This window comes from Mesoplodon bidens (genome assembly GCF_964165515.1).
Source record: "Mesoplodon bidens genome assembly, chromosome: 12".
NCBI classification, from domain to species: domain Eukaryota; kingdom Metazoa; phylum Chordata; class Mammalia; order Artiodactyla; family Ziphiidae; genus Mesoplodon; species Mesoplodon bidens.
Window position 1 is genome coordinate 65,020,708 of NC_138168.1, and position 11,590 is coordinate 65,032,297.

At 47.9% G+C, this 11,590-nt stretch overlaps 1 protein-coding gene across 2 annotated transcripts; it reads right to left on the bottom strand.

Moving 5' to 3' along the window:
* Positions 1–1,601: 1,601 nt before the first annotated feature.
* On the bottom strand, positions 1,602–8,468 carry SGK1 (serum/glucocorticoid regulated kinase 1). Of its 2 annotated transcripts, none has more exons than XM_081251338.1 (12): positions 8,305–8,468; positions 7,167–7,242; positions 6,337–6,412; positions 5,817–5,921; positions 5,631–5,714; positions 5,399–5,530; positions 5,016–5,128; positions 4,536–4,659; positions 4,002–4,097; positions 3,393–3,548; positions 3,199–3,288; positions 1,602–2,813 (listed from the first exon to the last, which is right to left on the bottom strand). In XM_081251338.1, the coding sequence occupies exons 1-12, from the start codon at positions 8,420–8,422 to the stop codon at positions 2,646–2,648; spliced, it is 1,338 nt and encodes a 445-aa protein (XP_081107464.1). In that variant the 5' UTR covers positions 8,423–8,468; the 3' UTR covers positions 1,602–2,645. The 2 variants fall into 2 exon arrangements, with proteins under 2 accessions (XP_081107464.1, XP_081107465.1); XM_081251339.1 differs by lacking the exon at positions 8,305–8,468 and adding an exon at positions 7,372–7,503.
* Positions 8,469–11,590: the final 3,122 nt, after the last annotated feature.

Below are 11,590 nucleotides of genomic sequence, written 5' to 3' on the forward strand. Positions count from 1 at the left end.
TGCCGAGCTTGATCTGCGGTTCCCCTTCAGCAAGAAGTCATTGACTCAAGAGAGACAGTAGGGCTTCCCTGGTGGCGCAGTGGTTGAGAATCTGCCTGTCAATGCGGGGGACACGGGTTCGAGCCCTGGTCTGGGAAGATCTCACATGCCACGGAGCAACTAGCCCCGTGAGCCACAATTACCGAGCCTGCGCGTCCGGAGCCCGCAACAAGAGAGGCCGCGATAGTGAGAGGCCCGCGCACCATGATGAGGAGTGGCCCCCACTTGCTGCAACTAGAGAAGGCCCTCGCACAGAAACGAAGAGCCGACACAGCCATAAATTAAAAAAAAAAAAAAAAAAAAGGCAAAATTCCTTTAAAAAAAAAAAGAGAGAGACAGACTAAGTGATCTCCAACACCTGTTCAACCCTTCTGGGAGAGGTGAGACATAAGAGCCATGATGAAAGGGATCACTACTTTCCCTGGGGAAATCCCTGTGCAAACTAAGAGGTCAAGGTAGAGGGTGTGCAGTAGGCTTAGAGCAGCAGCAAGGCCAACTATTGGAGAATCCCGTGTATGCTAGGAAATTTGTGGAAGACCTAGAAAAGTGAAAAAGTCCAAACAACTTGGACGCAAGATGATTATATCTCCTAATATCAAGCCCCTTTCCTTTCTCCCACAGGAAATATTCCAATGGGATGAGCTCTAGGAAAGGCCTCTGAACATCAGTCAGGTGGGCCCATGCAGTGCTGGGTGCACACCAGCTTCAGTGGCTTCTGGTCCAAACCAGGGATGTGCCCCTGCAGGGTCCTTCCCTGAGCTGACACTGGACTTGTTTCGGCTCTGGTTACTCTCACGAACCAGGAGTCCTGCCGGCTCAGCATTTTGGGAACATAGTCATTTATGACGAACATCCTCACCCTCTTTAGTGGCATTTTCATATATACTTACAGACTGTTATCTCAATTTCCATTTCGACAAACTGCTTTATTGAAAGTCTGTCTTTCCCACCAGGATGTGTAAGGGCAGAGATTTGTCAGCTTTGCTCATTGCTTTATCCTCAGCACTCAGAATAGAGCCTGACACAGGGAAGGCACCAAATATTTGTCGAAAGAATTACCTGTTACTTCAGACAAGCCAAATGTCAGACAGACAGCCAACTTCAGAGGGCAGGCAATAAATATAGGGAACATTACTTCATGGCTGTCCTTGAGAGAGTTAAATTGACAAGGATTTGTTTGGATGGATTTATGGATAATGACTGACATCATAAAATGCTGCTGAGAAGCCCAAAAATAGAAATTGGCTTTAGAGAATCCCCTGGCAGTCCAGTGGTTAGGACTCTGTGTGCTTCCACTGCAGGGGACATGGGTTCTCCCTGGTCTGGGAACTAAGATCCTGCAAGTCATGCAATGCAGCCTCCCACCAAGGAAAAAAAAAATAATTGGCTTTAAGACCACCCTATTCTCTCCTAGAGTCAGAAGCTGATGCTGTTGGAGGAATCAAGCCACTGAGCTGTGAATTACAGCAGCATTTCCCTGGTTTTACATTTTCAACAGATCTACTATCTGCCCCCTTAACTGAAATTTACAAAATAACACATGTGGACACAATTTCTGCAAATATTTTTCAAGGTTTTATTGCAAACCAAAGTTGGTTTATCACACACAAAAAAAGGTGTGTGGTAGGGAGGGGGGAAAGAATTGTACATTATTATAACCATGTTAATTACAGTACATTAAAATGGTGGTTTACATTACAAATAAGCCTGTAAGTTTAAATACACTAGTGTTATAACCCAATGTACAGACTTTCTTTATACAATACACATAATTATCAGGAATGCCAAAAAGAAACAAAAAAAACCCAAAAACATAAATAATGCCCATTTTACAGGTGATATTTTAAACAATGAAAACACCAGGCTCTGACTGACAACCGGGGCATTGGTCCATAAAAACCTTTTCTAAAAATAGAAATATCTGTAGCAGCAATGCTTCTTTAAGCATCTGGATACAAGTCATTGCAAGACCATTTTCGATAAATTTTAGTTATTAACTATATCTTACACACAAGAAAACAGCCTACACATAAATTTATCTTCCAAATATGGAAGAGACAAACAATGTCCCACGTTGTAGTGTCCTGCAAGTGTCACATTGATGCTTATAACCGAGTCCTTCTGTGAGCAAGCATACCACACTCATACGGCTGATCACACAGGAAGTCCACAAGGAAAAACAGAACGGGAAACACTGGGCGACAGCAAGAACTTTGGAGCTAACACGATCTCATCAGAAAAGGCACGTTTCATAAGATTCGTTTATCACGGCCCGGACAGACCTTCAGAAAGCTCCTTCTCAGGACAGCGTCCTCCTTCGAATGAGACCGCTGCACCTGCCTGGGGCAGCCCTCTACTGCTCATTTCAGAGATAGCACCACATTGGAAGGAAGAATAAGGAAAACCTCACGAGCTCACTGAGGAGGATGTGCTCTTCGAAAAGCTTCCAGCAAACAGTGTGCAATAAGATTGCCAAGATGTGCAAGCTTCCAGGGATGTGCAAATTCTCTTTTAAGATGTCCTGTCAGCTGGCAGCTCTGCCAAAAGGCTAACTAAAACATTTCAAAAACGCCCGTAAAATCCTTCACAACCAACCCTAAGACCGTTCAGAGGAAAGAGTCCATGGGAGGTGCGTAGGAAAAGCCCAGGAAGGCCTCGGCCGCTTCCTTGACGCTGGCCGTGAGGAGGATACTCTCGGGAGACCGGCCGATGGAGTTGGGGACTGGCTCTTCGGTAAACTCGGGATCAAAGTGCCGCAGGTCACTGGGTCCACTCTGATGCAGGAAGGGAAGAAAACGTACTCCATGTCAAGAATTCACAATGGAGACAAGAAAGGGAAATTCTCACGCAGGCACCATATGGCGACTTCCACCATCAGCAACCATTTCAAGCACAAAACCCAAAGGCCACACAAAGTTTAAACTATGAGGACCATGTTGTTTACTTTCTGTCTTTTGCTACTGTAATTTATAAAAGGTGTGGAGAAATAATGTGAGCTTTGTTGGGACAAAAGTTCTACTTTTTTCTGTGGGTAAAATAATGGCTTTCGAATGCCAATGTATTCCTTGAGGGCCCTTCCCCTTCCACCACTACCAACAGCAACTCTGACTTAAAGAAATGCCCTTTGGGCCTGTGCACACTCACGAGAGAGATACTCACCACATTTGGGTTAAAAGGGGGAGTAATCTTCTTATTAATGAGATCATCCCAGTTAATTAGGGAGAAGAAGACGTGATTCTTAATCTCCATCTGTTGAGAAAGAAGCACAAATTTAGAAGAGTGAAACTCAAGAAGGGCGGTGAGGTCTAATGCTCTACCCATACGGCCCAGGAGGAGAGGAAAAAATGACTCACAAAGTCATCCTTGGCACCAAGCCTCTTTGTCCTGTCCTTCTGCAGGAGGCCCTCCAGGACGTGCCTTGCAGAATTTGTAATATTTGGCTTCAACTGGAGGGGTTTGTTCAGAATGTTGTCGTACATCTCAGCTGTGTTTCGGCTATAAAATGGAGGCTGAAAGAAGCAGGAAGATTACTTACTACTTAATTGGAAGCTTTGGAGAGCATCCATTACAGGAAAGACTTAAACGTAATATATGAAGCTGGTTTTGACAAAGTTTATCACTTGATAGGTTTTCTTTACCCTGGATTTTTGTGTCTATATTTTGCCACCCTTATCGGGGGTAGATGTTAATAAGCCATGTTTTTCACTCTCACATAGGTTTCAGTGAGGTCACACCTAGTAAAATGTGAACTTACAAAAGAAAAAAATCCACTAGGTAACGGTTTACCCTAAAATACCTATCGCTTCAGCATTTGATAAGCTTACTGATAGAGGGCAAGACGTGATGATCAGGTCCGCAATGGGGCTTGTGTGCCCAGATAAGTCTGGATTCTTAAGACTACATTCTAGGGAGAAATGTATCAACCCAGGACAATATTCCACGATTTTCAATGAGCTACTCACCAGGCCATACAGCATCTCATATAAGACGGCCCCCAGACACCACCAGTCCACGGTCCTATCATAAGGCTGCTTATGAAGCACCTCAGGTGCAAGATACTGAAAGACAGACCAGAAAAAGAGAGTTTAGAGCCCCTGAAACTAGGCACTCCCAAGACCAGGCATGCACTTTGAAAGGGCTGAGAGACCCTGGGTCCACTTGGAGGATATATTTCTTTAAACTACTTCCTGATAAAACGCTGGCTTTGAGGCTGACTGACCACTTACATGTCCTGATATTTTGAAAGCTATTGGGCCCTCCTCAGATATCTTATTTAGGGGTTTAGAAACCTTTTATAGTGTGGAGCTTACAAACAGCTCACTTTAATTAAAGCAACATGAGGCCTTGGAATTTCTCATGCCTCCAACAGCCAGTGTATTTTACTTGCACTGAACCAGACTAAAACATCTCTGAAAACAGCTTACTCTTCCAGTAGTTACAAGTGTCACTGCAGTGATCCCTTCCTGGAGGAAGGGGTGGACCAGGAGTTCGCCTACCTCGGGCGTGCCACAGAAGGTGGACGTCGTGCCATTGTGTTCAATGTTCTCCTTGCAGAGTCCAAAGTCAGTAAGGACAATGTGTCCCTGTGAATCCAGCAAAATATTCTCTGGCTTTAAGTCTCTGTAAAAAAAAAAAAAGGAAAATGAATAGGAAAGTAGTCGTAGAAGTTAATTTCACCGCATTAGTAATCCTCCGTAAAGATCGCCACTAGAGCTACTGGAAGCACTTTACATTCACTGTAGTTGTGTTAGTGAATCTAAAAGGGAGTCCTTGTTCTGTTCATCTATTCTGGATGAGGCACAATCCTCATTGGCTAGTTCCCTCGTGGCAGGGAGTCAAAAGATGGGTCACATGCTGGGGACCTGGTTTTAGGTGACCAAGTTGTGCCTAAACACAGATTATTTTAAGGCCCTGTCAAAGGCCGGGCTATGTCTCCTTTACACAAGGAAGGGAGCCTTCAGAGCTCTTCAGCTCACCTATAAACGATGTTCAGAGAGTGCAGGTAACCCAAGGCACTGGCTATTTCAGCAGCATAGAACCGAGCCCGTGGTTCCAGGAAGCATCGCTCCCTCTGGAGATGGTAGAACAACTGTAGGAGATAGAACAGAGTTAGCCTGGGTTGCCAGAAACCCCGGACAATGCATTGGACCTGTCTTGACATATATAGCTAAAGAGGACAATTGCAGGAAGTGGCCCTAAATAGTTTATAAACCATCTGAAAGCTGGCAGGTTAAAGGAAATACTAAATCTGGTAACTCTTCCCCCCACTAATTATCTTTTAAAAACTTTCCTCTCAAATTAAAACAAAGCAGGCTATGCACGGGACAGCCAGGGGTCGGCTCCCATCCTCTCTGCTCACCTCTCCACCGTTGATGTAGTCTAGGACAAAGTACAGTTTGTCAGCCGTCTGGAAAGAGAAGTGAAGGCCCACCAGGAAAGGGTGTTTCACGTTCTTCAGGAGAACATTCCGCTCGGACATAATATGCTTTTCCTAGAAAAAGGACAATGAAGATTTAGTGGCAAATTTCAACGTGGCGCCAAGATGGCAAGGTAATGTCTACTGAATGTCTATCTCCGAGCCCATCTCATACCTCCTTCTTTTTCAGGATCGCTTTCTTTTGCAGAACTTTGACTGCATAGAATGCTTCTTCAGCTTTGTGTCTTGCCAGGAGAACCTGAAATTGAAATTATAAGTCATTTTCCTGTTCACATCCAGGGAGATGTAAAATGAGCATATAAAAAACTATAAATAACGAGAACTTCAGATGTGAAATTACCTTTCCAAAACTGCCCTTCCCGATCACCTTCAAGAAGTGAAAGTCAGATGGTTTAGCATGAGGGTTGGAGGATGGGCCCAGGTTAATTTGCTGAGAAGGACTTGGCTGGAAAATAAAAGGTTTTCTTTTAATATGCTTGCTTCAAAGGAAGATAGCGATTAATAAAGTATAGGCAATGCAAAAGGTGGTACATCTGCAAATGACCGGGGCAGGTCCCCAGACATCTAGAAACACATTCCAAACTCCTTTTCATCCATACATGCGAATATTTCAAATGAGAGTATGGAAACTGTATATAATCGTGTTGTTCTTAAGCAGACAACTTTTATGAAATATGTCTTTTAAAATACTCCACTGACTCATACTTAAGTGCTTACGTCACTTGTTTGCCATGAACCAACGAGGCATTCCCGCCTTGATACTAATCAAAATGCTATTTTATAATTCATCAACATAGGCAAACTAACTGACTCATTTATAAGATTCCTCCACTGATGCATCACGAATAGAGAACACTTACTGGAGGAGAAGGGTTGGCATTCATGAGCTCAGGCTCCTGAGGTTGGGAGATTTTCAAAATGGACTGGACTTCAGGGCTGCAGAGAAGAAAGGAGCAACGTTGAACATCCTAACTCGCCACGTGAGGGCAGACCAACACCAATAGTGAATTTCTGGCTCAACCTTTCCGGGGGATTCAGTGTTTAAAAACACCCAAATCAATTACTCCGTGAGAGAAAATAACAGCCAAAATGATAAACCCAGTTAAACACAGAGGGTTGTTCTTCAAGAAGAGAGGGGGTGAATTAGGCAAACATGAAAATTTTATCGGGACTTCCTTGGTGGCGCAGTGGTTAAGAATCCCTCTGCTAACTTACGGGGACACGGGTTCGAGCCCTGGTCCGGAAAGATCCCACATACCGCGGAGCAACTAAGCCCATGCGCCACAACTACTGAGCCCGCGCGCCACAACTACTGAAGCCAGCGCGCCTAGAGCCTGTGCTCCGCAACAAGAGAAGCCGCCGCAATGAGAAGCCCACGCACCGCAACAAAGAGTAGCCCCCGCGCACCACAACTAGGCTGGGCACAGCAACGAAGAGCCAACGCAGCCAAAAATAAATAAATTTATGAAAAAGAAAATTTTACCTTGCATTTCCAGAACAAGCCAAATCAGCAAATTAATTTTAATGCTTTAAATGTTTGAAATAATTAGAACTTAAAGAGAAAAGGGATCCCCACCCTCGGCAAGTCGTCAGCTTCCTGATCAATATATTGATGAGGGTGTCTTCACCGCTGGTAAATGGAAACTTCCCTACTTAATTTTATTTCCCCACGTCGCCCCACCAAACTTACTGTTTGCATGCATAGGAGTTATTGGCAATCTTCTGAATAAAGTCGTTCAGGCCCATCCTTCTCTGTTTCATGAAAGCTGCGAATTAGAGGAGAAACGTTTAGACGGCTTTGTAACATCCGACGCCACACACACCAGTCTGATCCGCGACCTTCAAAACTTTCCACTTGGCGTAACCTGGAAGTCCAGTCGTATTCCTACACTCACCGATGAGAATTGCTACCATGCCCCTCATCCTGGAGTAAGTGAGGGTGTCCCTAGCAGCCTCGGTTTTCACCGTCATCACCACAGAGAGAGAGCACACGAGGAGTCGTCAGATCCGGGAGACCGGCTCAGCCAACACTGCGCTCCGGCTGCGCCGCCGGCTTTATATGCCTTGTGCCGCCGCGAGGGCGGGACCCACAAGACACGGAGGAGGCGGCGCTGCCCGGCCCCGTCGCGACCCCGCCCCCGGCTGCCGCGCGACTTGCTCGGCGGCAAAGCGGCCGGCGGCGGGCGGTTCCGCCCCCGGCGAGAGGGGCCAGCCCGGAGCGGGGGCGGGGGGCGCGGGGACCGCCCCGGCAGGGCCCGGCGCAGGGCAGTTGTCGGCCTCGCTCGGCTCCCGGGCCGGAGAGGGGGAATCCGCCGGCGGAGGGGGTGGGGAGGGAGGGAGCGGCCGGGGTAATTTTCCACCTTTCTCATTTATTCCGCCCTGCGAGGAAATCAGAGTCGCGGCACATCAGGAAATCAGAGCGCTTTCTGCCCGGTGCGAGGCGATCGGGGTGGCTCTGTGCCCGGTCTGGCTTCTCAAACTCTCCGCTCGCATTCACTGCCGGCCCCGGCGCCGACCCTGACCCTCTCCCCTCATCCGCAAGGCAGCCTCCGCAGCCCTCGCCGGCCGGCCGCGCACCGCCAGCTGAGGTTATCTGTCGGGCGCAGGGCGGCAGCGCCGGGGGAGGGCGGCCCCTCACGCCCTTATCTCCAGCCGCAGCGTGGGGCCAGAGTGCCCGGCGCGTCCCCGGGTTCCCGCCGCCCTCCTCCCCCTTCCCCATCTCTCCATCCTTGGTACTACCCCAAATAGCCAGCCCCTCTCGCCCAATCCGAGCAACTAGTGGAGGAGTTGGTGAGACAAACCCCCCGCGTGCCGGCAGCGGCGCTTACCCAGTCCGGTCAGCAAGAAGGACTCGCTCCGTTTCTGCGCCTCGGCCCTCTTTTTGTGCCGGGGCCGGAGCAGGGACTCGAGCCGGGCCCTGGCCAGCGCGCCCTGCATCTCCCCCATGGGCAGCAGCGGCCGGGCGCGCAGCGGGCGAGGGCGACCAGAGAACACTGACGTTTCCTTGAAGGAGCCGCCGTGACTCAGGCCGGGCAAGATTTCCTGCCCCGAGCCCCAAAACAAACAAATGGCCCTTGTGCACGGCCGAGCCGCTTCCGAAAACGCCTTTTTTGTGCTTTTGGCCCAAGCCAGGCAAGGCTGAAAAATCCCAGAACTTGGAAGAGGAGGAAGGAAGGAAAGAAAGAGGGAAGGGGGAGGGAGAGAGGTCAGGAATGTGGAGGGGAGGGGGCGGAAATAAAATTCGTCTCTGCACTAAAGGAAAAAAAAAAAGTGCATTTCACTTTTTTTTTTCCTTAAACTAATCTTTGGGAACATTCTGTCCTTTCCGCATGTAAATTTTCCCTTTGCCTTTTGAATCTCCGCCATGCCAAAAACACGTGAGGAGGTGGCAAGTTAGGGGACAGACCTGGCGTGACCCTGGCGCGGTGCGGAGTCGGCATCCCAGGCATCGTCGACTCCCGAGGTTCCCTCTCCCGCTCCCCGACCTGAAAACTCTGCAAGGTCGCATCCCATTGTCTTCAAATCTCTTAGTTTGTGCTCGTCTTCCCTACCCCTCCTCCGGTTTAATTCAGGACTGACCCCGCAGTCTTCGTACAGGTTTACCACCTCGCGCATTCCCTCAAGTCCCAGATAACTTGTGACTCGTTAACTCCTGAAAGATTAGCCGGGAGCCTCCTCCGCTCCAGAAAATAAGGGAGGGAGGGAGGCAAGCTCTGCAGAGCAGCGGTGCGGTGCCTTCCAGTAACCGCGCCGCTGGGAGATGCCTGGGAGCTGCAGTCTGACCGCCGGTGGGAGGACTCGCGCCAGCGCCGGCGGGGAAGCCACGAGCACAACGACTGGGCCAGGAGCGGGGAGAGGGCTGCAAGTTACTAAGTTTGCAGGGCCGGGTACCTGGCGCTTGTCAGGGATGTCTGCGGTGCCTGCCCTGCCATGACCCCTTGCTGCCAACGGCCCTGCCACTTAAGGTTGCCTACTGGATCTGACACACTCTGAACTACTAACTGTCAAACCAAGAATACATGTGAAGCGGTTTTTCTTTGGTGCTGGGCAGGAATTTGTTTTGCAAACCAACCACCTTGTTTGTCTTAACGTGATCTGTGGCCTCAACTGCTTTACAGCAGCCTCAAACTGGCAGAGGAGAACACACATCCTCTCTGCTGGGGGTTGGCTGGGAAATTTTGCTCAGCACCCACTCTTTAAAAAAGCACTTACTATTCCCTGAAACTGACACTCCAACCCAAAGCAAGGTTTAGGAAACTCCAAATCACAGTAACTGGCCCATTTCTGCTTCCTCTTTCATGGATTCTTCATATAACATGACTTTGTTATTGCAAGTACCCCCATATCCCACGCTCCACTTCAACTAGCCTAGGCCAGCCCTGCTCCCACCCGGTTCCTTCCCCTTTTGAGAAAGCAAAATTTTTGAAGAATGACCAGAAACACCAAACTGCACCAAGATTTCTGCCTTTCTAATGTTTTTTAAACATTAGATTAAGAAACCTCCAGCGACTCACCTCCTGTGCCCTCCCCATGCCAAGTAACCCCAAATCTTCTGAAGCATCTTTGTTTTACCCATTTCATCCAAATTATCTTAATAAAAGCAGACAAACCTTTCAAAGGGGATTTTATAGCCTCCTCTTTCATTCTTCAGGTTGCCTAGGATATGCAGGTTGGGGATTCCTTTCTGGAGGCTGGAGGTAGAGCTTAGTTATGGCTGGAGTAGCCTCCCTGCTATGTGCCTGATAAGACTGGAAGCTGAGATGACAAGGGAGCACGAGTCAGAGGCGGCTGTCCCAGCTCTGTTATGAACCCCACTTTATATAAAGGCAATTTACATACAGGAAGGGAGCAAGTTGCAAAGTTCAACACTGGGCCATTTATTCCCTTCGTTGCAACATCATCCAGAAAATTACAGTCATCAGTGCCCTGGGTTTATTACACCCCCAGCAAGACACACAAGAAATGTAACTTGACTAATTATCATCACAAATCAGTCCAGAAAAAATTCAAAACACATGCACAGAGTTCATTTTCTCAAAGAGGCTCTGCTTGCATTCCAGGAGGAACGTGGAATTTAAGTTAGAGGGCTCTAAGTGGAACAGAGAAGAGGCACAACCATATGATTTGTGGTTGGAACAGAAAAGTATCATCTGCTGTGCTCCCTCCTCCCCCTACACTAATGTGCAGCCGTTGGAGACGGATGGTCTGCTAAACTTATCATTTAACGGAGAGAATCAAGTTGTTGAGACTGGCTTTTCTTCCAACCGGATACCTGATGGGTGGAGCAGGGGCCCCCTGTTCTGTCCCAGCAACCTACTAAGACTTCCGAACAGGAAGGTGACACACGGCGGCGGGTGTATGGGGTGGGGGGAGGTACGCGGGGGAACTGTGTGTGACGCGCGCCTAACTCTTCACAGGCTTTAGGTTGTCCTGTGGCTGCTATTCAAGCGCTTGATCTGTTCTTCCTTCCTGTCGCCAGCCTCTTTCTTTGGTTCAGAGAGTGCTCCTACCGGGAGAAATCCGGCCCCTTCCCTCCTACACCCTGGTGGCGAAGTGGCCCGAGTTACGTCACCAGTATCTGCTTGTAAATACGAGCTAGAGGGCGCTCGCGTTCTCCGGGAGAACTACTCCCGAATGTATGATTTCCCCCATTTCTCTCCTGGGGTTTAATCAGTTCCAGATAATGCCTCTAGAGTACCTTGTGCGGTCAAAGAAAATAGATAGACGGCTTGATACGAGATACGCTAATTAGTTCCCCACTCCCCCAAGCCAGTCGTCTCATTTCTTCCTCATCCTGGGAAAACGCAATCAAACTCTCAAATGGGAATTATTCACCAAGATGTAATGCTTGCACTGAAACCAAACAGTTTCCAATGTGTGTGTATTTTAATACGAAAATTATTTTAGCTTTTCTACCTAGTGATTAAGTAAAATTTTTCCTTAATGATGAACTACAAATACTACAACCTGAAAGCTTTACTAAGGTATGATTCTTTCCGTTTAATTTAAAGGCGCAGAAAAAAATTCCTGGTACTTCTAAACATATTAGAGGAAATATTTTGAAAAATACAAGGACTTAACTTTTTTTTTACTGTTAAAATGTTTTCATGTCAA